Below are 27,808 nucleotides of genomic sequence, written 5' to 3'. Positions count from 1 at the left end.
CAACAAGACAAGGAAATTGTTGTTGACTTCCGGAAGGGTCACACCCAACACCTGTTGCTGACCATCAACGGTGCTGTGGTGGAGAGGGTGAGCAGCAGCAAATTCCTGGGGGTGCACATCAGTGAGGACCTCTCCTGGTCCGCTAACACCGCGTCACTGGCGAAGAAAGCTCAGCGCCACCTGTACGTCCTGCGGAAACTCAGGCAAGCAAGTGCTCCTCCAGCCGTCATGACTACATTCTACCGTGGCACCATTGAGTGTCCTCTCCAGTTGTATCGCTGTCTGGGGTGGTAGCTGCACCTAATACAACATGAAGACCCTGCAGCGCATAGTGAACACGGCTGGTAAGATTATTGGTGCTTCACTCCCCTCCCTGAAGGGCATTTACGCCTCCCATCTCGCCCGCAAGGTGACCACGATTGTGAGTGATGTGAGTCACCCCGCTCACTATTTTGTTTGATCTTCTGCCCTCTGGGAAGAGATACAGGAGCCTGCGCTCCCGCACCGCCAGACTCACCAACAGCTTCATTCTCCAGGCTGTTAGGATCCTGAACACGCTACCCCCTTCTGCGTAGCGTGCGGCGCTGTTGCGCTATTTTCGGGAATGTCTGCTGTACGCGCACTTGCTCCTTTTTTTTTCTGCTCCTCTTATTTATTTATTGTTGTGTTATTTATTCATTATTTATTCAGCACGCTTTTGTTATACTTGTTTGTCTGTTGTGAGCCATGTCTTGTCACCGTGGGATAGGGGGGAACGAAATTTCGGTTTCTTTGTGTGTCTTTGGCATGTGGAGAAATTGACAATAAAGCTGACTTTGACTTATTTATTCATTGCTTGTGTTTACTGGATAGTGGGAACGTAATTTCGATCTCTTTGTGTGTCTTGGCATGTGAAGAAATTGACAATAAAGCAGACTTTGACTTTGATTAGCTAAGGGATTCTCACCCTAAATGAACCAAGGCACATATTTTAAGTGTGAAAAATCTCATGATACTACCAAATAAAAAGGTCACAAAAAGTGTGTACACATGTCGATTATATACTTTCTAACATCTAATAGATTGTTTATTCTTTTTGTCACGAAGTCGCTGGCATAGCTGGATAGGCAAAGATGCATTATTTGTTGTACATATATATTTTTTTAACAGTTTAGTGATCATTTCCTGTGGCTCACTTTAAGAGCTCCCACAGGACACTGGTTGAGATCACTGAGCTAAACAAACAAAAAAAAAAGTTGGTCATTTGAAATTGCTAACCAGTGGCACTATGTGCAATATTGCTTCAACTAATTAATTTTATTCAGTTACACTCTTCTGAATATAGAAACTGGATATTTGCTTTTATTGTTATCTTTAAAGTAATTACAACTGATTTACATAATGAAACATCACTTTTAATTACAACATGTATGGTCTGTCTGCATAGATTGAAAGTGTCATGAGTGTTATATAAAAAAAAATTATCTACCTATCTACCCACCTATCTATCTATCTATCTATCTATCTATCTATCTATCTATCTATCTATCTATCTATCTATCTATCTATCTATGTGCTAAATTGAGTAAAGTACTGAGCATTATTCAGCATTTATCTGCATCCTCACTACTGTTGCTGGCTGGAGGTGTTGGCTCTGTCACAATGTTCTTGCACAAAGAGAATGACTCAGAGGCGTTGATTGACAGCTGAGGGGGGCTGCTTCTGCCTGGCTCATCCTCCTTACAATCTTGTCCTTGGGAATAGTTGACAGCATGTTCTGCGGTGTTCACCGAGGGCTCGCCTGCTTGCAATGATGAGTCAAGTGGTTGAGAGTCTGAAGGATCACATATAATCATTACACATTATTCACATTGTTTAATCTGTAGTCTCATTTTACAGTGGATATAATAAGTCTACACAACCTTGTTCGAATGCCAGAATTTTCAGATATGAAAACAATTTAACAACTTAGAATTGTCTTCTAACACTTACCATATGTAGGCTAGGCTTACCGTATTTTCCACACAAGGTGCACTTAAAAGCCTTTAATTTTCTCAAAAAATGAAGGTGTGCCTTTTAATAAGGTGCGACTTTTGTGTGGTCCAAATTTTTAAATCTCGTAAAGTTGTTTTGTGTGACTTCCGTAATATACAGGTGTAATATGAAGACCCGATGAACCAATCAGAGGACATTACATTTTACATAGATTGGGGCGGTAAACCAATAAGGACTGTACGTAACATGTAGAGTATGTACCTCCGCTGCCATTGATAAATAAATACTCTCATTTTTGCAAATCTGTAAAGTTGTTTTGTGTGGCTTCCACCGCACAGATAGGTAATATACAGGCGTAATATGTAGTCCCGATGAACCAATCAGAGGATATTATGTTTAACGTAGCTCGGGGCGGTAAACCAATCAGAGGATGTACGTAACACGTAGAGTACATACCTCCGCTGCTATTGATAAATTAATACTATCGTTTGTGCAAAGCAAACAGCATTAGGAACGTCTAAAATGGCATAGACAACGAGACATGCTTACAAGGCACAATTAGAGCTTTCTGGAAAGCCAGGATCATTGCAGAAGAGATATGTGACGACGACGAGAAGAAACAGAAGATGAGAACTTGGACGATTTGCGTATGAATATCAATTAATAATAATGTGAGTACAGAAGAGTACATGGTTAAACAGTAGAATAAAGTACAACCGAACTCACTGTCCTGCTCTCGTGACGTTTTCTTTTTGTTTACCGTGAGTCATGGCATGCATGCGCGCTATAATGCGGTGCACCCTATGTGTGGATTAAATACAAAATAGACCCCACAATTGAGTCTGCGCCTTTTAACCCGAAACGCCTTATGGTGCTGAAAATACGGTTGTTATTTTTAATCTTTTCTTGATTTGTTTTAGGATCAATGTACAAGACATATTTACCTATTAGCTGCTGCTGGCGAGCCATCTTCCTCTCCAGGGCCCGCTGTCTGTTTAGCTCCATGCGTTGGCGCTGATCTTCTGTGAGAGAGGGGGCAGGCGGACCAGCGGGCGCTGGGGTAGAGTGGATTGGCCCCTGCGGATCGCTGGGGAACCTCTGACTGCTAAATGGATCGGAATCTTCCAAGATGTCGTGTTCAAGCGGAGCATCATCTTCACCTGAAAACAGAAAAATGCTATCTGAAACCAAGACTGTTTCACACAGGGGGTATCCTTATAAGCGCTTACCGGTAAAATCTTCGTGTGTCAGTGGCATGTCCAACCGTATCCTTTTGAGACATGTCTGCCAGAGAACCAACATATCAGCCAACTACAAATGCTGCAAGTGTAGGAAACAAGATGGTTCAAGCATTCCTCCACTTGTCCTACCTGCACCTCCTTCTTGGCGCCCAGCTTCTCCACTCTGTCCATGAAATCTTCAAACTGAAGTTTGGGGTACAACCTGTGAGCCCAGTTCTCCATCTTCTGCATCAGCAGTCGCAGATCCTCCGCCTGGATAGAGGAATACCACATGCATCGTGAAGCTCACAACCTTTCTGTTCAGAGCTGCTATGTCTAGTCTTACCTCATGGCCTTTTCCTTTAAAATGGACATTGTTAAAAAGTGTTCGCAGAGCTGGAAGTCCTTTTTCAGATATCAGCCTGATGAGAAAACATTTAACACTGAATCCTTTGTGACCAGCAGTATGTCATAATTATGTAGTAGGAATATATCGAGCCAGAAGAAAAAAGTCCTACAAAAAACTACTTTCTTTTTTTTTTTAAAAACATTTATTATAAGATAACTTCATCCATCCATCAAATTTATTTTTGTTGGAATAATTTTAAGTGAAGCTTTGGCCTGCCAGACCTGGAGGCCTCGCCTTTACGAGTTTATCTTTTCCTTTTATCTCTTTGTTCCTTTTATGTGATAGGGATGTCTTTTGATCCCTGTCAGCCATTTGTACCTTTCCTGTCCTTATGTTGTCTGTGTGTTTTGGTTCCCGTAAGAGTCCTTCACTAACAATGAGCAGGGCTTATTTGCATAGGTGAAATGTTCTTTGTTTGATTCACAGGAACTTCATTCCTTCTATTTAGATATAGGTTTGGTTCATAGATTGTAGTTTATCAGACCTGTTTTTCTTTGTTAAGGGATACATACAGTTAGAAGTAGTTGCATTAAAGTTATCCCATATTTACTCAATGTTTGTTTAAGGAACTGCATACCGGTTACCTCACGTTTGCTTAATGTGTGTTGAAATGTTTAGGACAAGTTACTTATTACTATTGTGTGTTAATTACCAAGTAGATAAAGTTAGCAAAGGTCTAGTTGCATTTGTTCCACAGCAAAGCGGCAATCAACGTGCGTCAGGACATTTGTTGACCTCGAGGACAGGTCAGCCTACTGTGAAGGAAGACAGCTGCGGACGGCCTCTGCGGAGGGTCAAGAGCCAACAGCGAAGTGCTAATTCACACCACACTACATTCTTTTGCTAATCAGCGTTGCTACAGACACAATCCCCCCTCCCTTTAGTGTAGCAACGCCTCTGTAACCAGGGCAACCATAACATTAAAAAGAGGGGCACGTGGAGTAAAGACTCAGAACTGATGGAGGTTGTAACTGAGATTGCTTGCTCTATCGTTCTCCTCGCGAGTAAACCTGTTCTGGTTGTCTTCTCCTCTTCATTCCAGCGAGTGATTTAATGTCTAATCGTATTTAGACCCAACATTTAATTGGTCCTTCGAGCCGGATGCCAACACACCTGAGGATTCCAGCGGACGGCAGCAGAGATCCAGAAAGACTGCGCGCGGCAGGACCTTCCTAGGTGGGGTCCTAGAATCCTTTTCAAAGGCTGGCTGTCTGCTCGTCAGCTGGGATCCAAGGGTTGAAGGCAGTCCGAGGTGCAGAGGTGAAGAGAACCAGAGGGTGAGTTTGTTTTTTTATATAAAAGTGTGGTGCGGCCGAGGGCTCGTCATGCCCTGTAAAACCCTAGGTGTGTAAGTAGGACAACGGAAGTCCACAGACCCTGCATAACTGAAATTCCGTGTAGGACAGTGGATGTCCAAGTAGTAGGTTGCGGAGCCACAGAAAAGCTGAAAATGAAGTTTCCGTCTAAAAGAGTGATTGAGAGTGTGAATGGGAGTACGTATCACTAGATACAGTATTCCATATTAAAGCAGTGGGGAGCACATAACGTGGTTCTGTGGACGCAATAGGCAAGGATTCTCCACCAGAACGCTGGTAGAAGTGAGAATCACCACAGGATCTTTTCGTTATCCCACTGGAAACACCCGACTTTAGAAACCCCTATGGTTTTACAGTTGGGACCAAATTGATTAAAATGGGGAACGGGAAGAGTAAAAATAATATCCGAGGTAATCTTAAATGGAAAGATTGGAAAATAATTGAAAGGCAGGATCCCGACCAACTTAAAAAACTCGATAAATGGGTTAAGAAATATAAATTTGAGGGACAACTAAAAACAACCAAATTGATAGAACTTAGAGGCGCCATGAAAGAGGAAACAAAGAGAGACCCTGGAAAGATGAAAAAAGAAGGAGATGAGGATGTGGTGTTTTGGCTCAACGTAGCAGGAGAGAGAGAGAGGGGAGAAAAAGAGAAAGTGGAAAAGGCACTGTATTGTAGGAAGGGAGATGATGAGACTGGGCCTAATAGTAGGCAGGCAAGAGATAATCAAAATTTACAGAGAGCTAGAGAAGAAGGGGGAGGTGTAGAGGAAGTAGAGAAGCACGTAGGGAAAGCACATGCTACAACTTCAAAACATAAGGTCATAGAGAAGTTGTATCCACAAATACCCGACACTGGTGCACAAGAGGGGTCACCCCCCCCTTATGGGTTAACAGACAGAGCCACCAGACAGAAAAACCCAATAGAAATGGATTGGTCAAAGGAAATGGGAGCAAACTATCCATTAATCCCTAGAACCAAACCTGGGCCTTCAGCCCCAGTTGCTGAAGAGGCAACTGTTGAAAATTCAGAATTAACTCCAGATATGCCACTGTATCCAATGATACAAGTGGCCAACCCAAATTATGACCCAAGAAATGAACAAGTACACCCCAGGGTGGTAATGGTTTACAGAACATGGACAATGGATGATGTAAGGAAAGCATTAGAAGGGGTAGTTTCTTATAGGGAGGATGTGGAACAGTTCTGTACAGGAATGGAAGACTTGAGGAGATCTTATAATTTGAATGGGACTGAAGTCCAACGAGTCTGGATGACTGCTTTGGGCCCTGAGTGGCATTTGGTCAGAGGAGAGTGGGCACCCATAAATGCTCGGGGTCAACCCTTACCCTATAACAGCCCAGAATTAATTAATCAAATGGAAGGGCTGATTAACCGGGTACGCAACAGATATAGAATGAGAGCAAATTATACAGAGATAGGGAGAACAAAACAAAATGATAATGAAGCCTTTGACGAGTATCGAGTGCGCATGACAAAAGTGTTTAAAACACACAGTGGGCTGGTGGAAGATATTGCACCTCAAGGTGCTTATCAACAGCAATTAAAAAATGCCATCCACGCAGGGTCCAGGCCAGCAATACAAGGCTGGGTGATCAAACATTATATAGGCATGAACACCGGAACTTTGGAGGAATACATAAATCACGCCCTCCATGCAGAAAAAGTAGTCAAAGAAAAACAGAAACAAGTGAAAGCGACAAAAGACATTTTTTGGGTAGATGAGGACAGTGACACTTTCTACCAAGATACAGGCAGAGCGTGGAAAGGTCAGAGGGGGCGAGGAGCCACTAATAGAGGAGGCTCCAAGGGCCACGGGAGAGGATTTGTACCTCATAGTGAACGTGAATGTTGGAATTGTGGAGAAAAGGGCCACATGGCACACAATTGTCCATATAAACAAAACAATAATGACTAGTACAAGATCAAAATAAATCAGATTCTCATGTAATAAAGTGGGGACCTGGCAGCCAAAATTAAAGAGAAATTAGCTTAAATATACAGGAGATATTTGTGTTAAAAGGATAAAGTAAGATAAAGAAACACTGAAGTTAAAATTTGCAAAATAAATGGAACTGAATTACAAATAGCTCCTGAAACTAAAATGGAGAATAAATCTAACATGTAAGATGAGCAAAAAGGGTGTTCTTAGTACGCTCTATGTGGTCTTATATGTTGTGCGTCAACCTTTTGTGCTGGTGTTTGTGTGTGCGTGTGCGCAGAGGATCCTCATGAATGTTGTGTATATGTGTGAGTGTGTGAGTGAGATGTGTGTCCTATGTGTGTTCAGGAGGCTGTTGAGCAATAATAGGGTAATTGAGAAGTGGATGATGGTGTGCTTAAGTTGGTTGGAGAACCTAAGATGAGCAGTGTGTGGCAGTAGAGAAAATAAGACGTGTGTGGCAGAAAGTGACTAGAACGGTGGCTTGATAGGAAGCGTGCCTGCGCTCGCGCGTAGTCGCGGGTCGGGGCTGTGCGCGTAGGCCTGTGCTATGCTCGTGTGGGCGGTGGGCCGGCATCATGATTGTTGCAGGAAATGGCCAGCCTGTGACCAATCAACATTGATGCCGCGTCCCCCCCTCGCACGGGGGGTGCTGTGGCTGTGAGCGAGGCAGGGAAAGTGTGAGTTTCTCAGAGAATGTTTGAAGCAGGGTGATGCTTAAGGAAGATGTGACATTAGCATGAAGGATAAAAGGCACTGATGAAAAAAAAAAAATATATATATATATATATATATATATATATATATATATATAATATATATAACCAAAACGTCAAAATAGAGGATGACGTTTGCGCAGCGTCATTTGTTGGTATTGTTTGTGATCTGTGTCTCTGCTGTTTTTGTGTTGTCTGTGTGCTGTCAGTGTTATGTGTTAAAAGGATGAAATTGGCTAATATACGTAGGTGCACAAAATAATTTATTAGACTGTAGTCTATCTGATTTGCACCGCAAAACTAAATCAATTTTGAAAAAATAGAAAGTAAAGAAAAGCAAGCAATTTGTTTATGGGCAGAAACTGGTCCACACTGCATTAATGCCTAGCCTTGATGAAACAAAATTTGAGAGACGGAAAGAACTTGCTTTCTGGAATTGGATGAAGAAAAATTATGTAATAACGACATTTCAAAGCTAAATTTAAAATTTGAGAATAAGAGAGCGATTGAGCTAGTTAAAGTTAAGAAACAACAACAATTAACTATTATATTAATTCACTGGCAGTTATTTTGTTGATTTTTTTCCGATTGGTGGATTGGTTTGTCACTTTGAGAAAGAAGAACTTCCGATGCAAATGGGCAGCAATATTATGTGCTCGTACAAATGAACCGATACATATGGGCAGCAATATTGAGCCATGAAGTTGTCACGTGATGTTGACTTGACACATGGCTCAACAGGGGGGATGAAAGGGCAGTTCAGTCGGCTTTATACAACATATGGATTTGATTCATATACAAAACATTTATAAAAAAAAAAAATTGTAAAGCTTGTTTACCATGTGCTAAACTCAATCCACAGGGTTATAATGCCTGGTCATAATAGATGCATTCTCAAAATGGATTGAATTGGCTTCAAAGTAAACACTGAATGCCTTAACAGTGGCAAAAATGTTATGTAACGAAATAATACTTTGGCAACAACAGCTGTAGAAGTTAAAGAATGAAATTAATATCTCTAAAATGAATGTTTGATAATTGGTTTCAGGTAACTACCTATAAGAGTAACTGGTAAAAGAAACGATTGATTGCTAAATGGAAAAACAAGCTGCAAACCAGAGAGAAAAAAAAAAAAAAAAGAAAAAAAATGAATATGTCATGTGTATGGGTTTGCGACCGATTCTTTATGTTGTACCATTACCATTGACCAAAGATTGTGTGAAATCTGTCACGTCTACTGATTGTGAAATGTACAACAGAGCGTTCTATATAATATCCGTTGAGGAAAAGAAAAGAAACCATTGCTTCTAGAGAATGTAGTCAAGCAAAATTGTATATGTATCGACACGCCAAGATCTGGGGAAAAGCTGGTAAAAACCAAAATGTTTTTAAATTTGTGAGGCGACGATGATCTGACTTTAATTGATGCAATTAGAGTCCCTAGAGGAGATCCTGATTAATAAGAATTAATTGACCAAATTGCAGCAAGATGGGAGTCTTCCATTTGTTGGTGGTGTACGATAAACAAAAACGTAGACAGGATAAATTACATCCATTACAACGTGCAAAAATTGGGCAATTGGACACAAGCGGGGCTTGAGGCAGTGCATGAACAGCTAGCCACGACTTCCCTAATGGCCTTCCAGAATCGCATTGCTCTTGATATGTTGTTGTCTGAGAAAGGAGGGGTCTGCGCAATGTTCGGAGAACAGTGCTGTACCTTTATCCCCAACAACACCGCCCCTGATGGGAGCCTGACAAAGGCCATTGCAGGCCTGCGAACCCTCAACACGAGGATGAAAGAGCACTCTGGCGTGGACACATCAATGTGGGACAACTGGATGCATGCCTTTGGGAAGTATAAAGCACTTGTGTCCTCAATTATAATATCAGTTGCAGTATTTACTGCTATACTCACCTTGTGTGGATGTTGTTGTATTCCATGTCTGCGTGCTCTGTTTAACCGTCTCATCACTACAGCAATATCGCCCATGGAAGACGAGATGGCCCGGGTATGCCTAATGTCTGAACGCCAACATGTTGATGATAACGATGAAGATGAAATTTTTGCACTTGAGTTTACAGACTTTTTTCCAGATCTGGGTGTTTCCGAATGATGATGATGCACCAATTAACCTTTTGGGTGTAAACATATTTGTGCTCATACCTGTGATCCGACAACTGAAAATCGAGTGAAGTGGGTGTTTTTGGTGATGTAAAATTTGAGCAAATATGTGATAAACAGGGGGAAATGTTGGAATAATTTTAAGTGAAGCTTTGGCCTGCCAGACCTGGAGGCCTCGCCTTTACGAGTTTATCTTTTCCTTTTATCTCTTTGTTCCTTTTATGTGATAGGGATGTCTTTTGATCCCTGTCAGCCATTTGTACCTTTCCTGTCCTTATGTTGTCTGTGTGTTTTGGTTCCCGTAAGAGTCCTTCACTAACAATGAGCAGGGCTTATTTGCATAGGTGAAATGTTCTTTGTTTGATTCACAGGAACTTCATTCCTTCTATTTAGATATAGGTTTGGTTCATAGATTGTAGTTTATCAGACCTGTTTTTCTTTGTTAAGGGATACATACAGTTAGAAGTAGTTGCATTAAAGTTATCCCATATTTACTCAATGTTTGTTTAAGGAACTGCATACCGGTTACCTCACGTTTGCTTAATGTGTGTTGAAATGTTTAGGACAAGTTACTTATTACTATTGTGTGTTAATTACCAAGTAGATAAAGTTAGCAAAGGTCTAGTTGCATTTGTTCCACAGCAAAGCGGCAATCAACGTGCGTCAGGACATTTGTTGACCTCGAGGACAGGTCAGCCTACTGTGAAGGAAGACAGCTGCGGACGGCCTCTGCGGGGGGTCAAGAGCCAACAGCGAAGTGCTAATTCACACCACACTACATTCTTTTGCTAATCAGCGTTGCTACAGACACAATCCCCCCTCCCTTTAGTGTAGCAACGCCTCTGTAACCAGGGCAACCATAACATTAAAAAGAGGGGCACGTGGAGTAAAGACTCAGAACTGATGGAGGTTGTAACTGAGATTGCTTGCTCTATCGTTCTCCTCGCGAGTAAACCTGTTCTGGTTGTCTTCTCCTCTTCATTCCAGCGAGTGATTTAATGTCTAATCGTATTTAGACCCAACAATTTTATACTGCTTGTCTTCACAGGGGTCGCGGGCGTGCTGGAGCCTATCCCAGCAATCAAAAGGTGACACCCTGAATCGGTTGCCAGCCAATCGCTGGGCACACAGAGACAAACAACCATCCGCACTTGAACTCACGGGCAATTTGGAGTGCTCAATCGCCCTACCAAGCATGTTTTTGGGTTGTGGGAGAAGCCCGGAGTGCCCGGAGAAATACCATGTGGGCACGGGGAGAACATGCAAACTCTACACAGGGAGGGTCGGAGGTGGAATTGAACCCACACCCTCCTTACTGTGAGGTGGACGTGCTCACCACTGTTACACCGTGCCGAAAACGTATCATTTGAAAAACCAAGGTATTTGGCAACTTAAGTGGTCTTTCAAAAATTTTGTAATTAGTAAACTAGTAGTAAACTACCAGAGAACGTAATTATTGCATTACTTATCCGAAGATTCTTAAAACGTGTCAAAGAACAACTGGGCAGTTGCATAGGCGTACCGATCTATTCATTTATTTTAACTTGATAGTTAGTGGGCCTCACACCACAAACCACTGGAAATACTGTAGATCAAGCTCCAAACACGGTGCCCCCAAGGACCACATAGGTAGTCTGTGGGCTAGTTCTAAAAATAACTCACGAGTGATGGGACATTGTGATTTCTTAGAACTGTTAAAAAAAAGTCATTTGAAAAGGCAAATGCTGCTTCTTGATATATCTTTTGATATTAATATTTGCTCCTGACCTCGTTAAATCACTGTTGATGATCACTGTGGGGAATCTTTAACATGATCTGTATCGGGGCTGTGCAAGGGGGGTATGGCCACAGGCTTATCACAGCCATTGGCACACGCTATACTTTTTTAGTTTTTTCAAGTACATGAGGGGAAACAACAACCTCTGGGAGTCCAGCTTGGGCTGTGGTCTCCTAACTACTCTCCTTTTGGCCGCAGGAACCTCAGCAACCTTCGACACCTCGGCAGCTTCCTCATCTGCAACAGCAACACAGAAATTGAACATTTATCACTTAGGCAAGGGTGCATCTATTCTTTGTATAATTGTCACAAATTGGATACACATGAAAGGCAGCTTGCGTGTTACTTCTCACCATTCCCAAAAGCGTCTCCTGGCTGGCCCGGGGACAGAGGCGGAGGGAGGGGAGAGAAAGTCTCGAAGCTATTGTTTCCAAGTGTCTTCACCATGATGTCTACCCCCTGTAGAAAATGTCAAATGTGTGTGAGCTACATTTTTTTTTCTAGTCAAAGTAATATTTTCCATCCCCACCCCCCACAAAAAACTAATTGTAAATGGCACTCTTTAAGATTACACATACAACAAAGTGAGCAGTTCTCATGGCTCTTCAAGCAAGGATGTTAGCATTAAAAACTAAATAACTGAAAAATAAATTAATAAAATCAGAAAATTAAAATGAAATTGCTTTAAAAAAATACTGAAAATCTTACATTGATAAATCTAAGAAAAACTAGAATTGCAGTTAAGCAAAAACAGCCTTTTGTTTTCATCTTTATTTTTTTACATGGATTTTAGTATTGCTGTGTACCTCTCTGTACAGAAAGGTCAGACAGTCATTTGAGAATTTTAGTTTATTTTACAACACAATACTTTAGCAATGTTTTATGTTGTACTTGACAAATGCTCAATTTTTAATTTTTTTGTAACAACCTAAAAATAATAAAAACAGGCATCCCACCTCTAAATAATGATTAAAACTGAGTTTTAAAACAAAAATGAAAACAAATGAAAACTTAACATGAAAACTTCCACGCTATTCGAAGCACACTCCAAGTGTAACAATAACTAACAGGCAAGTGGAAAATATACAAAATATTAAATTAAAATTAAAATACAATAGCATAGTTCTGTAGCAATTTACAGATATTCAGTAAGTAGTTTAATACAATGTGTACAATACCCATACAGGGTATGCGGCAAAGTACAGCATGTACTGCATATATATACTAAATTTGTGTATACTGAGATAAACAATTTACTGCATGAGGTGTGTTTATTAATTAATGGTACAGCATCCGTGTTATGTGTTTGTGTTGTATACTGTATGGGTGGAAGAGTTGGGGTGGGCAATAAGAGTGGTACAGTATCCATGTAATGTGTTTGTGGATTTGGGGGTGGGCGATAAGAGTGGAAATGATGCATACACAGTGTTATCTGTATGTATTTCAGTATCTGTATGTATTTCAGTGTGTGTCACACACACGCACGCACGCACACACGTATATGTATAGTATAAATAAAATATCCTGAATCCCGTTACGTTATTGGTGTGGTTTGTAACATTTCAGAAAATAAGATAAAATTTAGACTAATGTTTTTTCCAACATAAAAGCAGATGTTTGCAAGTGTCGTGATTAACACAATCCTGCAAGGAGAAAATATTTACTGTTGAGAGGCTGAACATTTTTACTATTTTAAGTCCAACGGTGACTCAATGACTGATCAAAATCGTTCATTAATTTGAAGAATGATTAATCGATTCATTTTGACACCTTTACTGCGTACCGTTCTTTCTAGTACTGGTTCCACACTTAGAGAATGACTGGATATGAAGCTTGGGACTTGGTCACATGTAAAATATATGCGTACATTCTACAAATCCAATGTAGAAGAACACAAAACACTATCATCACAACTATAGTAATTACAATACAAAACAATACATTAACCAAGCTCTCACGGAAGCCACACTACGAAAACATACATACATGACTATCATTTTGAGTTGTACTTTTTTTTTTTTTTTTTTTAATCACAGCTGTTCCAGATATCTTGCTTATAGGAGGTTTGCAAGCTGTTCTTGGTTTGGCAGATCAGGCTGGTAATCCCTGCATGTGTGATTCTGCAGATGCTACAGAATTCTCCAATGCCCTTGGACAGTATGTGGGATTCAGACCAGTCTGTGGTTGAACCACGAGACTTAGGTTACTTCCCGTGCATCGGGTCAATCAAACAGGGCTGACTGGTCCTCTGGAATGCGGATCTGTAGGATCTCATTCAAGTATGGAGCAGGATCATGGCACACCATATTAAAAATGAGATCGAACAGTTTCTCAACATTATCTGAAAAGCAGAAAAGTTGAACAGTTTTGAAAATGTATTAACCCAGTAGTGTCACAGTTCTGCAGATTTCTCACTCATTGTTTGAATTATTGACAAGAATTGTATAAATAGACGATTTGTCTCTGTGTACAAGTCACACCAACCATAAAATACATTAAGTAGGAAAATACATATGTCGCACTGGAGTATAAGTCGCATTTTGGGGGAAATTTTTTTGATAAAATCCAACAGCAAGAATCGATATGTCATCTTGAAAGGCAATTTAAAATAAAAATAGAAGAGGCAACAACAGAATGAATAATTGTACGGTATGCTAAAGTTACCTGACACATACAACGAACTGAGAACGTGCATCCTCTGTGTCACTTTTAAACAACTCTGCTAACTCCAGAGGAAGAAGATGCGGCGCTTCCTCTTCTACGTTGCTTACGTCAGACTCATCAACACAATTATCAACACAGACCTTGAGCAGCCTCTTGCGGTTTAGTGTGAAAATAACATGTGAAATGATATAATAATGTGTTAATAATTACACACAGGCGGCTCGGTGGGGCACTGGGTAGCACGTCCGCCTCACAGTTAGGAGGGTGCGGGTTCGATTCCACCTCCGGCCCTCCCTGTGCGGAGTTTGCATGTTCTCCCCGAGCCCGCGTGGGTTTTCTACGGGCACTCCGGTTTCTTCCCACATCCCAAAAACATGCTTGGTAGGCCGATTGATCACTCCAAATTGTCCCTAGGTGTGAGTGCGAATGGTTGTTTGTCTATGTGTGCCCTGCGATTGGCTGGCAACCGGTTCAGGGTGTCCCCCGCCTACTGCCCGATGACGGCTGGGATAGGCTCCAGCACGCCCGCGACCCCCGTGGGGACTAAGCGGTTCAGAAAATGGATGGATGGATGAATTTCACACATAAGTTACTCCAGAGTATAAGTTACACCCCCGGCCAAACTATGACAAAAACTAACCCCGGAAACCATCTGCTTAATTTACAAGGTTGTACAAAATGATTCATTTCAATGTTTAAATTTGAGTGGAATTCAAAATGTTTTTCAGAAGACTATATGCTAACCAATTTCTGTTATAAAAATCATTTTGAATGTTTATTTTGTAATCTTAAACTTTCTTGACATAGTGAAATTGGGGATTTCAAATGTATTTTCAAAATAATAATAGAAACTAAACAGTTTAATCTATGTCAGTGGTTCTTAACCTTGTTGGAGGTACCGAACATCACCAGTTTCATATGCGCATTCAACGAACCCCTCTTTAGAAGACAAAAACCTTTTTTTTTTTCCAAATTCAAGACGTAGATGTTTTTTACTGGTGCACAAAATGAGCCGTGCATGATCACCTTGTTCAAAGAACAAGACCAACACAATGCATGAACTCACAACAAATTACACACCTGCGAATCAGTGTGACTTCTGCTATTGCCTTTGCGAGACCAGTTCAGATATAGTACGTCATTACGAATTTACACGATAAATCAGGTGTGTTTCGCCCTCCGCAGTGGAGGCTCTACCGAACCCCTGAGCCCGACTCACCAAAACCCTAGGGTTTGATCGAATCCAGGTTAAGAACCACTGCTCGAGACTGCCCTGCCTGCGCTCCAGGCAAGTTGTACTAACACTCAAAAATCTCTTTGCAGTCCACACTTATGCAAAACTAAATGTATAACCTTCAACAGAACCCTCCCACAAACAGAAACATAGATCCCCCCCCCCCGCTTTATGGCTCTGCTGTTCAATTGGTCACATACTACAAACTGAGGAATCTGGTGTGACAGTTTGATTGCCTTTGAGAAAAACGGTCTCTTCTCCTGGAAGTTAAAAGCAGATTAGGCTCTCTACCAAAATAAATCCTCACTAACACATTCTGCTAAATTGCACATAAAACCATCCTTCCATTCCTAGATTACAAAGATGTACTATACACAGTAGATCAGCTTCAAAACCCTTCTCCAAAAACTAGACACCATGCAGTATACCACAACGCTATTTGCTTTTGTAAGGTTCACAACACTTTGCACCATTAACTGTACTTCCTGGTTACCGGGTAATCTTTTCACTCAAAACACATTCATTTGTTTAGGTTTAGCTACAAGACACTCAAGAAACCATCATCCTGCATCTCCAATCTCTGCTCGCCATGCATACCACGACCCACACTGTCCATTCCAGCAGTTTTAATAACCCCTTCCCTCCAAAAATCCACACATTTGGTTAATTGTCTTCAATTTCTTTGCCACTAAAGACTGGAACACTTAGTAAAGTATTAAATGAAACTCATTCCTTCCAAAATGCGTTAAAAGTTTAATGAGGGATACTGTGCATGATCCTGTTTTTAGCTTTGATGAAACCTTTATTCAGCATATGATTTATTATTCAAATATGTAACCTACTTAATTGTACTAAGTTCATTTTGTTTTTCCTTATTTAATCACTTCACTGTGTCAGGACACTCTGATGAAGGCGGAAGAAACCGCCGAAACATGTCAGGTGAATAACCTAACCAGTGAAGTGATGTAACCTACTTGTACGTATTTGCTTTATTTTTGTTACTCAGATGTCTGCAGCCAGGTTGGCATTGCAAATGAGAATCAGTTTTCAACTGCCTTATTTGCATAAATAAAAGTAAAAAAAAAAAAAAAAAAAAAAAAAAAGACAGCGCTAGTGTTTGTTCACTACCGTAATTTTTGGACTATAAGTCGCGTTTTTTTTCATAGTTTGGGTGGGAGGGCGACTTATACTCAGGAGCGACTTATGTAGTACCGTATTTGCCGGTGTACAGGTCGACTCGGTGTATAAGTCGACCCCCTAAAATTCGACGGAAATTTACAATTTTATGATATATCCTTTGTATAAGTCGAGTTCAATTGTTGCATTATATTAAACTTCAAAATTCAATATGCGAAATTTATTGACGAAATGTGTTCAAATTCCGGGAAGCCGTGCGCATGCGGCTGTTTATAAGCACCGCGGAGGAGATCGCGGAGCCTCATTCGACTTCCAGCGGCCGGCGAGCTCGCACACGCCGCCCGGCACCAACGGGAGGCCGGAAATAGCTCCAAGCCGAGCGGATCGGCACTTTATAAGCACCGCGGAGGAGATCGCAGAGCCTCATTCGACTTCCAGCGGCCGGCGAGCTCGCGCACCCGCCCGGGACATCCGGGAGGCCGTGCGCACGCGCCAAGTGGCCGAAAATAGCCCCCGCCGAGCGGATCGGCTGTTTATAAGCACCGCGGAGGAGATCGCGGAGCCTCATTCGACTTCCAGCGGCCGGCGAGCTCGCGCACCCGCCCGGCACATCCGGGAGGCCGTGCGCACGCGCCGTGGCCGAAAATAGCCCCCGCCGAGCGGATCGGCTGTTTATAAGCACCGCGGAGGAGATCGCTGAGCTTCATTCGACTTCCAGCGGGCCGCGCACTCGCGCACGCCGCCCGGCACATCAGGGAGGCCGTGCGCACGCGCCGAGTGGCCGAAAATAGCCCCTGCCGAGCGGATCGGCTGTTTATAAGCACCGCGGAGGAGATCGCTGAGCCTCATTCGACTTCCAGCGGGCCGCGCACTCGCGCACGCCGCCCGGCACATCCGGGAGGCCGTGCGCACGCGCCGAGTGGCCGAAAATAACCCCCGCCGAGCGGATCGGCTGTTTATAAGCACCGCGGAGGAGATCGCTGAGCCTCATTCGACTTCCAGCGGGCCGCGCACTCGCGCACGCCGCCCGGTTCAAATTTTCTAAGTGCAACGCACAATGAGATGCATGAGAAACGGCCTTGGTTACCATCACATTTGAAGCGATGAATACGAAGTTAAATTTTATGACTCGGTGTATAAGTCGAGGTCGATTTTTTTCGGTCGATTTTGGATCGAAAAAGGTCGACCAATACACCGGCAAATACGGTATATCATATGGTGCAATAAAGTGAAGTTCTGATTTTGTCAATACACGTATTCCACAGGTTTATTATACCTTCTGTGTTTGAGACGAGCTCGGAATTGTTATTCCTGTCACTAATATATCACTGGCATGGATTAACAAAAATACATTTGTAATCATTACTTTTCCTCATTAGGTAATTTCCTGCGGCAGTGCTGATGAGCTCTCACAGCACATTAGATATTCAATATTTGTGTATATGCTCTTTTTATGTATATGCCTTCATGCATTTTGAGAAGGAATCATTTGAGTGATGGCAGACCACAACTTTATGCCTTGTTGGCAACTTGGCAGTTTACGCTGCCTCTGTGGTCATGATTATCTTTGTAGTTATGCAGGTGATTATAGTGATTGTTGACGTTTCCATTAGTCTGGACGAATTCACAAAACGAGTAAATTGTAGATAGTAGACATAAACAATCCCAGCACACAAACTTCATGTCAACAAACCTGTACTTTTGAAGTTCCGTTGGAGTGTTTGCATAGACAGCTACGTGCCAACTCTGCGTGTGACCGTCCGTCTAGCAGGCCACATGACGTACCACAGCCGCCAGTGCAGATTTGGTAGTCTACACAACGACAGTAACTATTTTTGAATCTTCTTTCCATGTCAACATGGCTCTAATTATCAATCTCCAGAACTCATTCACACAAAGCATTTTATTGATTTGTTCCAAGCTTGTCAACCAAAAATGACTAGTATTAGGTATGCACAATAAATATCGACCCTATAATTATCAGATAGTAGGAATCACGACATCCTACCTACAAATTCAATAACAAAAATATAGCTTTTTTTTCCCACAAAAGATGATGAAATTTGTCCTACGTATTGTTAGGCTATATAAATCATGTGTTCCATTAAACTGAACTCTCCTCCATTGAGTCTATATAACATTAAACCTATTTTCTCAATTTAATTATATAAAGTACCACGAGATTGATGAAATTACACTCACACATTACAAACTACTGTACCTGCATTAACATGTTTGTAAATTATATGGTGCCATTGACAAATGAATCCTTACGTCAAGTCTTAGCTAAGGTAAATGTCTGAAGTAGAGAAACATTTGTTTAAATACTTACAGTTCCCTCATCTGTGTCTTTGCCACGGACAGTTGCTATTGATCCATCATTTATGAACGGTCTTATCGCCAGTCCAGCTTTATACTGATCGAGGTTGCAAAAAGCAGTCAAACGCAAAGTGGTTGGCACAGACAAGATTTTCGCTGACAGAAGGCCGGATGTCTCCATTGTAAATAAAATGAATCCACTTTTTCCTGAAGTCCTCTTTGGCTGGGAGGCACTGTAATGATGTGTGACGATCTAAGCATCTAACAACGTGGCAGGTCTGTTTAGCTTTTTACTTCAAAATAAATAGTGATTCTATGTAGTCAGTCACTCGCCTGCGAGGGAAAATGGTGGATCTTCACTAAGGTAGCTGCCAAGTCATGGGTGGAGAAACTTGGTATGAGGGTGGTTTTATTTAAATAAGACCAGTTGTTACACACTGCAGGGCCAAAAACCTGAACACTTGCTTAATGATACTTTTGCTGACAAAAGCAACTAATAAAAAGGCAATGTAATTGGCATCTGTTTTCCAATGTTAAAAAAAAAAAAAAAAACACACAATGATAACTGGAGTCTGGGTTTACACCAGCCCATCAAGGCAGTGTTTTGAATATTGTTCAAAGAATATAGCGAATAACCTTGAGTTAAATGTTTAATACTGTATTTATTTGTAATGGACAATTGGCAGGTTTCTAGGTTTGGAATTGTAATCAAGTTATGGAACTCTTCAAAATTAAAATGCAATGGAAAAAAAAAAAATAATCGTGATCCTCCCACATGGTGGTCTCCAGATGTGCGTGACATCACGGGAAAATTATCAATGAGCACATGTTTTGTCCCCTAGTTGCTCTTTGCAATGCAGAGAAACGTAATGACAAATTTTATATTCTTGCTTTCTTTTATAATACATGACGGACATAATAGCATCTTCAGTTTAATTTAATTATGGGAATGTGGGTCATCCCATCTGTTTTAAAAGAAGTACGTAGCTACAAAGTAAATATAATAGTAAGATATCAAATTAAATTGTAGCACTTGTGAAGTGACGAGAGATGAAATTGAAATAGAGATAACATTGATAACAATGTTCGAACAGTATAATGTTACTCAATTATAAAGAAAAAAAATACTAAATGAGCAAAAAATAAAACAAAAACCCTTTCATAACGGATGCGCAGTAGTAGCTGGACGATGATTTGACACCACTTCCGCCCCAGCATTATGGCGGGAACCAACACAGAATACGATTCAAAAGACTGAAACTATACTGCTGTTTATATGAGACTATGACTTCCATCTGTCAGTTTGTCCTACTCTACTGTTCAAACTTACTTTGTTATCACAATACGACTCTTGAGAGTCAACACGCTAAATTTGTCAAACACCGTTACGTTCAAGTTAAACGCATGTTGAGGAAACCAAATATAGCGTTTTGGCATGCATTCACTGAAACCAAAAGCATTCATCATAATATACACTTACATCACTCATATTCACAGCGCAAATTAGGTCAAGAAATTCCTTACCAATCAGCCAGTCCACTGAATTCAGCGAGTAACGCAAAGGAACACACGGAAAATGCGGGTAACGACTTCCGGTACAAACATATTTTTCATAGATATGTATAGAAGCGGAATCGTACGTAGACATTACCGCCATGTTGGATGTGGAAAAAGTGGCATGAATGTTAACATGCCTCGTTCATTTGCTAACTTGGAAATGTATTTTCACAGTCAAAGCCCCCCGCTCCTTTATGCCATTAATTTACAAATAATATTTGCTGACTTTGTGTTAATAGGATTTTTTTGCACACGTGATTATCATTATACTGTAAGTCTGTAACTAAACTGTACATATATATTAAACCCAAGAAGCTTCAGCAAACAATGCTGATTTGACCACACGTTCATCGCACGTGTGCCTTAGGTGCTCCAGAATAAAAGGCCACTTTAAAATGTACAATTTGTTATTTAGTGGGGTCTGTGTGCATGTGAATGTTTTTTTGGGCAAAGAAAAATAGCTTACTAGCATACATTTAGGCCCGAGACAGACAGGAAAAGCAGGCATTTTGTGTTCATAGAAATAGTAGATCATCGAGTTCTGCTCATGAATGAAGCAGAAACAGAGGTACTGTGTTTATAGTTTTGTTCAGTACGGGTATTCGTTATAGGCTTTGTATAAGTGATGGCAGTTCTTTCAGGTCATGACAAATAAAAACAATCAAACTATAGTGTCATCAAATTATATTATATTAATTATATGATATCATATCACAACACACCACAGCAATCATATCATTTACTGTTTTCACTATCTTTGTAGTTGTATCATTATTCTAATCCATCTCTCTTTATTTGTGATATTCATTGAACAAGTTGTTTGGTTTGCTTAACTTGTGTGACCATATAACCAAAATGTTTCAAAATTGATTTGGCACAATAATTCATAGGGGTCAACATCTCACCACTTTTATTTCCCATGGTTTGAAATTTGACAAAGGGAGGAAATCAAAGTCAAATACCAAACTGTAATCCATTCTTCCAAAGTATGACAAGTAGAGGCTATTCTGATATTCTGCTTACAATCTGAAGCGTTTATTTAAAATATCATGAAACACCATTTCAATAAATTCTATTGACTTTGTACGTGTAAATGAATCTGTCACTCTCAGATTGACCTGATTAATTTGCAGATGACCACTGAGGTATGATTAGGTTCTGGTTATCTCACAAGCGTCTTTGCAACAAGAACATGAGGAAGACTGCACTGAGGAGGATGCATAGTGTACACACAGTGGGAACCACAATCTCTGTCACCATCTCCATGTGGCCTGTCAGTGGATCTGAAACACATAGGAGAGGGACTGAAACATCTGCGAAATTTGTACGAGTTGATGTAATCCTCTTAATTATCATCTTAACTAAAAAAGATTGGATGAGATGAACAAACATGATTCCTATTTAATTTATTTAATTGTTGCTCTTTGTATTTCACTAAATCATATTACCTGCACATGTGGTTATATCAGGTGGACTTCACACTAGAAATATCTCTTTAGTGATGTGGCTATACAGCAAATTACAACCATAGTAATGAATATAATTTTCTTCAATACCTCTGTCAGAGAGTCAATCAAAGTCAAAGTCAAAGTCAAAGTCAGCTTTATTGTCAATTTCTCCACATGCCAAAGACACACAAAGAAACCGAAATTTCGTTCCCCCCTATCCCACGGTGACAAGACATGGCTCACAACAGACAAACAAGTAAACAAGTATAACAAAAGCGTGCTGAATAAATAACACAACAATAAATAAATAAATAAGAGGAGCAGAAAAAAAAGGAGCAAGTGCGCGTACAGCAGACATTCCCGAAAATAGCGCAACAGTGCCGCACGCTACGCAGAAGGGGGTAGCGAGTTCAGGGCCCTAACAGCCTGGAGAAAGAAGCTGTTGGCGAGTCTGGTGGTGCGGGAGCGCAGGCTCCTGTACCTCTTCCCAGAGGGCAGAAGGTCAAACAAAGAGTGAGCCGGGTGACTCACATCTCTGGCAATCGAGGTCGCCTTGCGGGCGAGATGGGAGGTGTAAATGTCCTTCAGGGAGGGGAGCGAAGCACCAATAATCTTACCAGCCGTATTCACTATGCGCTGCAGGGCCTTCAAGTTCTGTTCAGTGCAGTTACCACCCCAGACAGCGATGCAACTGGTGAGGACGCTCTCAATGATGCCATGGTAGAATGTAGACAGGACTGCCTGAGGAGCACATGCACGCCTGAGCTTCCGCAGGAAGTACAGGCGGCGCTGAGCTTTCTTTGCCAGTGACGAGGTGTTTGCAGACCAGGAGAGGTCCTCACTGATGTGCACCCCCAGGAACTTGGTGCAGCTCACCCTCTCCACCACAGCACCGTCGATGATCAGCGGCAGGTGTGTTGTGTGACCCTTCCGGAAGTCAACAATGATCTCCTTGGTCTTATTGACGTTCAGCAGGAGGTTGTTGTCCCTGCACCACGTGGTCAGAAGGTCAACTTCCGACCTGTACCGAGTCTCGTCGCCCTTCGTGATGAGACCCACCAGAGTCGTGTCGTCAGCAAACTTCACTATGCGGTTGTCGCTGTAGGTCGCAGTGCAGTCATGCGTCAGCAGGGTGAAGAGCAATGGACTGAGCACGCAGCCCTGGGGGGCCCCCGTGCTCAGCGTGATGCTGGCGGAGATTTTGTCGCCAACACGCACCACCTGAGGCCTCTGACAGAGGAAGTCCAGTATCCAGTTGCAGAGGGAGGTACTGAGGCCCAGCTCGTCGAGTGTGCAGATGAGTCGCTGCGGCACAATGGTGTTGAAGGCAGAGCTGAAGTCCACAAACAGCAACCTCACATATGAGTCCTTTCTCTCCAGGTGGGTGAGGGCCGAGTGGAGGGCAGAGCAGATGGCATCCTCAGAGGACCGCTTGGCACGGTACGCAAACTGGAAAGGGTCAATGGTGGGGGGTAGAACGGACTTGATGTGCTCCATGACCAGCCGCTCAAAGCACTTCATGATGATGGGCGTCAGTGCCACAGGGCGGTAGTCATTGAAGCAGGACGGTGCAGGTTTCTTCGGCACAGGAACGATGGTGGCGGCCTTGAAACACGAGGGGACGATGGCCTGCTGCAGGGAAACGTTAAAGATGTCCGTGAAGACACCCGACAGCTCCCCAGCGCAGTCCTTCAGCGCTCGACCCGGGATGTTGTCAGGGCCCGCTGCCTTACGGGTGTCAATAGCGGCAAGCGCCCTCCTCACACCGTCGGCAGAGAGGCGCAGGGGCTGCTCGTGTGGGGGGGGGAGTGGTCTTCAGCGGGCAAGTGCTGTTCTGGGCGTCGAAGCGAGCAAAGAAGCGGTTCAGATCGTTCAGCAGACGGACGTCGCCCTCACAGCTCCTCGGCGCGGGCTTGTAGTCCGTGATGGTCTGAATGCCCCGCCAAAGGCTACGTGCGTCCTTGCTGTCCTTGAAGTGGGTGGAGACCTTGCACGAGAACGCCTTCTTCGTTTCTTTGATGCCTCGGGACAGGTCGGCCCTCGCTGTCCTCAAGCCAGCCTCATCCCCCGCTCTGAAAGCCTTGTCCCTGGCCCTCAACAGTCTGAGGACAGCCCCCGTCAGCCACGGCTTCCAGTTCGCGCGAGTGAATCATAACTGAACATGAGCTTTTTTGATAACACTCAATTGCATAACAGGTGCAGATGTACCTTAAGTATCTGTAATCTTTTGACTCGCTAATTAAAAAGCGTTGACAATTGCTCATGATATTGAATGAGAAGGTACAGTATGTCAAAACATTTAACTGGTACTGCGTATAGTTAAGCATTTGGAGTACTGGAAAAATTCAAGGTCTATTCGTTTACGTCTGATATTTTGGTTTATAAAATGTAAGATTTTGTATTGCATGTACTAGTATTTAATATGTTTAAAGACAAAGTCATTCAACAGGAATAAATATATATATTTATCAAATGCTTTTTGAATATCATTATGACTATGAAAGAGGATTAGGGCCAGTGGAAAATTCCGACTTTAATGTCAGAAAGCAAGAAAGTGAGGATTCTACATTAAAGTCACAATTCTCACTTTAAAGTCAGAATTCTGAGATTAAAGTCACAATTCTCACTTTCTGAGAATAAAATCAGGATCCCACTTACCTTTTTTTCTTCATTGGCCCTAATCCTCTTGATTCCTATCCATGTTTCATGTTAATATTGAAATATAATATGATATTTTATATGGAGTGGTAAGCAAATCAAATAATTCTGCTGCGAGAATCGAGTGGATCTGAGATTTCAACACTTGTACCTAAACTTCATCATGAACTGGCCAAGTCTTTTGCTTTCCTGAATGTGCCTAACCTCCCTGGGATTTTCTTCTAGCTGGGGGGGCAAAGCAAAGAAAATCCCCATAAAATAGTGAAGAAACAAGCTTGTGTTTGGTTCCATTTGGTTTATCAGTCCCTGCTGTAAAAGTGCTGTATTGTGCTTACCTGCTGCCAGGAGCTGGTTACTAGAAGAACACGTCTCTATTGCTTTCCTCTTCCAACCCTCCACCTGTATGAACCACAAGATCTCACTTAATGCTGCATGATCTCCAGCGGAAATGATCTTAAATGTGCTTAAGTGTGCTATTGCAGTTTACCTCTCTCTGATTGGGAAAGCCATTAGAGCTGATAATGCGTTTATAGTAATGGACTGAAGCCTTTGGGTACCGTGGTTTGTTTTTGTTCCTGACATTTACACTTCCCATCTCGCCCGCAAGGCAACCAGGATTGCGAGTGAGGTGAGTCACCCAGCTCATTCTTTGTTTGACCTTCTGCCCTCTGGGAAGAGGTACAGGAGCCTGCGCTCCCGCACCACCAGACTCGCCAACAGCTTCTTTCTCCAGGCTGTTAGGACCCTGAACTCGTTACCCCCTTCTGCGTAGCGTGCGGCACTGTTGCGCTATTTTCTGGAATGTCTGCTGTACGCTCACTTGCTCCTTTTTTGCTCCTCCTATTTATTTATTTATTTGTTGTGTTTTTTATTCATTATTTATTCAGCACGCTGTTGTTTACTTGTTTACTTGATTGTCTATTGTGGGCCATGTCTTGTCACCGTGGGATAGCGGGGAACGAAATTTCGGTTTCTTTGTGTGTCTTTGGCATGTGGAGAAATTGACATTAAGCTGACTTTGACTTTGAAGTCTACATACTAGTAGAGGCCAAATCTCTCGGCGTAGCCTTCATTCCACTCAAAGTTATCCAGGAGTGACCAGGCAATGTAGCCCTTGACATTTACCCCGTCCTTGACAGCTATAATACAAATCAGTCGAAAAAGTTGACAGAAATATTGTGTAACTTTAAATCGCTTCGGTATAGTGGACTCACCTTTGAGCATCTCATTGATGTAGTCTTTGTAGTACTGCATCCTCCAGTCATCACAGAGGTCAGTGCACAGTGTCTTCTCTGATACACCGTTTTCTGTCACGTAGATCATTGGGTTCCTGTTCTGAGTCTATAGGAAATATTTTCAAATATGGCAAACATTGATCAACCCTTTTGTATTCATGTAACTGTATGAAGCATGTGTCCTTAACATGGCTTTAGTATTTCACTTTTCGTTTTTTGGGTAATGTTTTTGTCTAATGATACAGTGGCTTACTTTATTCAGTGTAATCGTAAAGACTGTTAAAATTTGAGTTGCTTAAAATGCCGTACATTCATTAAAGCATCTACAATGCAGCTCAATGCAAATTTTGTGTACCTTGACAAAGTTCAACAAGCGTCTAAAGCCCCAGGTCACAGAATAGAGCCATTCAGAGCCAGGGTCAGGCCACTGTGGGTCAACCAACTCCGCCAGGTCTCGATCTGCAAAGTAGCTGTCTCCAATGCTTGATGGATAACTTTTTTGGGTGACATAACGAGTTGTGAAGTGGCCGAGGCCCAGGAAGTCACAGGTACCCTTGATGTAACACTTTTCCTGTGCTGATAATACCGGCAGCCGCGAAGCTCCAAGGCCCTGTTGGCCACTCTTCTGTCACGCCTTAGCCCCAGCTGTTCCACTAAGTGTCGGTTGTTTTGGTTTCTGTCTGTGTGCTCGCCCCTCCCCTCCTGTGTGCCCATGATTAGTTATATTATTCCCACCTGCCTCTTGTTACCTGTCGTGTATATAAGTCCTCTCTGCCCCTCACTCCCCGTCGGATCATTGTTGTGTGTTCATGTCATGATGTCTTTTTGGTGCCTGTTCCTGTCATTGGTAATGTCACCCTGTCTTTTTGTTTCACGTCTTCTTGGTCAGTCACATTGTTAGGTTTTGTTAAGTCATGTCAGTTGCCGAGTCTGTTAGTTTGCGTTCTTCAATAAACCCTGGTCCAAGCTGCACTTGGTCGTCCTGCTCTATTTCCATCCGATCCTGACAGAATTCTATCACGCCTTAGCCCCAGCTGTTCCACTAAGTGTCGGTTGTCTTGGTTTCTGTCTGTGTGCTCGCCCCTCCCCTCCTGTGTGCCCACGATTAGTTTGATTATTCCCACCTGCCTCTTGTTACCTGTCGTGTATATAAGTACTGTCTGCCCCTCACTCCCCGTCGGATCATTGTTGTGTGTTCATGTCATGATGTCTTTTTGGTTCCTGTTCCTGTCATTGGTAATGTCGCCCTGTCTTTTTGTTTCACGTCTTTTTGGTCAGTCACGTTGTTAGGTTTTGTTAAGTCTTGTCAGTTGCCGAGTCTGTTAGTTTGCGTTCTTCAATAAACCCTGGTCCAAGCTGCACTTGGTCGTCCTGCTCCATTTCCATCCGATCCTGACATCTTCCTGCCTAATGGTGGGAAGATATAGACTTAGTTCCAGTAGTATTTAGACAGGGACAGAAAGCTTTTTATGTTTGCTTGGATTTTTACTCTTTACCCCACCACAGTGATTGAATAAAAGGAATTAAATAATAGACTCTCAAATACAAACCCTAATACCAATTAAATTGAGACATTGTGTAAACAGAATACAATGATTTGGTCAACCTATTTTCAACTGAATACTACAAATATGTAGGGAACTATTTTGGTAGACCATTTAGCATATTTGGGGCCATTTTGCAGGTTGTGTTGCACGGGTTATATCTATCTATCTAGCCAGCTATCTATCTAGCCATCTATCTATCTAGCCATCTATCTAGCCATCTATCTTATCTATCTATCCATCATAAATAAATAATAATCATCTGATTTAAGACTATGAGGAACTTTTTTTTAACACTATCTAAGAAAGAAAGTAAATGTCTGTCGCTGACCAAACACTTAACCTAATTGTATAAAGGTCAAATTAATACTTAAAACATAATTATTATTATTAGTAGTAGTAGTATCAGTAAATAGATTGTAATATGTGATTAAGACATACCAATGTATTCTTTCATAATCTGAGGGTAGTCTCCATTGAAGATGGGTGTGGCAAACCATCCCAGGTAG

At 42.0% G+C, this 27,808-nt stretch overlaps 2 protein-coding genes across 6 annotated transcripts; both read right to left on the bottom strand.

Moving 5' to 3' along the window:
• Positions 1 to 810: 810 nt before the first annotated feature.
• On the bottom strand, positions 811 to 20,460 carry tipin (timeless interacting protein). 5 transcript variants are annotated; one of them, XM_049718068.1, is made up of 10 exons: positions 20,382 to 20,442; positions 18,871 to 18,954; positions 18,232 to 18,350; positions 11,857 to 11,962; positions 11,647 to 11,740; positions 3,541 to 3,616; positions 3,345 to 3,467; positions 3,204 to 3,258; positions 2,919 to 3,134; positions 811 to 1,813 (listed from the first exon to the last, which is right to left on the bottom strand). In XM_049718068.1, the coding sequence occupies exons 4-10, from the start codon at positions 11,948 to 11,950 to the stop codon at positions 1,584 to 1,586; spliced, it is 888 nt and encodes a 295-aa protein (XP_049574025.1). In that variant the 5' UTR covers positions 11,951 to 11,962; positions 18,232 to 18,350; positions 18,871 to 18,954; positions 20,382 to 20,442; the 3' UTR covers positions 811 to 1,583. The 5 variants fall into 5 exon arrangements, with proteins under 5 accessions (XP_049574025.1, XP_049574026.1, XP_049574024.1 ...); XM_049718069.1 differs by lacking the exon at positions 18,871 to 18,954 and having other exon boundaries at positions 20,382 to 20,451; XM_049718067.1 differs by lacking the exons at positions 18,232 to 18,350; positions 18,871 to 18,954 and having other exon boundaries at positions 20,382 to 20,460.
• Positions 20,461 to 21,169: 709 nt separating this feature from the next.
• Positions 21,170 to 26,383, bottom strand: LOC125966812 (lactase-like protein; the record flags this gene model as incomplete). Its single annotated transcript, XM_049717277.2, has 4 exons — positions 21,170 to 21,697; positions 24,856 to 25,659; positions 25,735 to 25,861; positions 26,111 to 26,383. Coding segments are annotated over 3 exons (501 nt in total), but the record flags the coding sequence as incomplete, so codon positions are not given.
• Between the last annotated feature and the right edge of the window lie 1,425 nt (positions 26,384 to 27,808).

The sequence above is a fragment of the Syngnathus scovelli genome, chromosome 4 (assembly GCF_024217435.2).
Source record: "Syngnathus scovelli strain Florida chromosome 4, RoL_Ssco_1.2, whole genome shotgun sequence".
NCBI classification, from domain to species: Eukaryota; Metazoa; Chordata; class Actinopteri; order Syngnathiformes; family Syngnathidae; genus Syngnathus; species Syngnathus scovelli.
This window is presented reverse-complemented; position numbering and strand designations above follow the sequence as displayed.

Bases quoted from the DNA above. Each gene is read 5' to 3' on its own strand.
- tipin (XM_049718064.2), bottom strand. From the start codon at position 18,390: ATGGAAAGAAGATTCAAAAATAGTTACTGTCGTTGTGTAGACTACCAA. The intron at 11,741-11,856 runs GTGAGAAGTAAC...TTGCTGTTGCAG, and splicing joins AGGAGACGCTTTTGGGAATG to ATGAGGAAGCTGCCGAGGTG. The intron at 3,468-3,540 runs GTAAGACTAGAC...TCCTCTATCCAG, and splicing joins TTAAAGGAAAAGGCCATGAG to GCGGAGGATCTGCGACTGCT.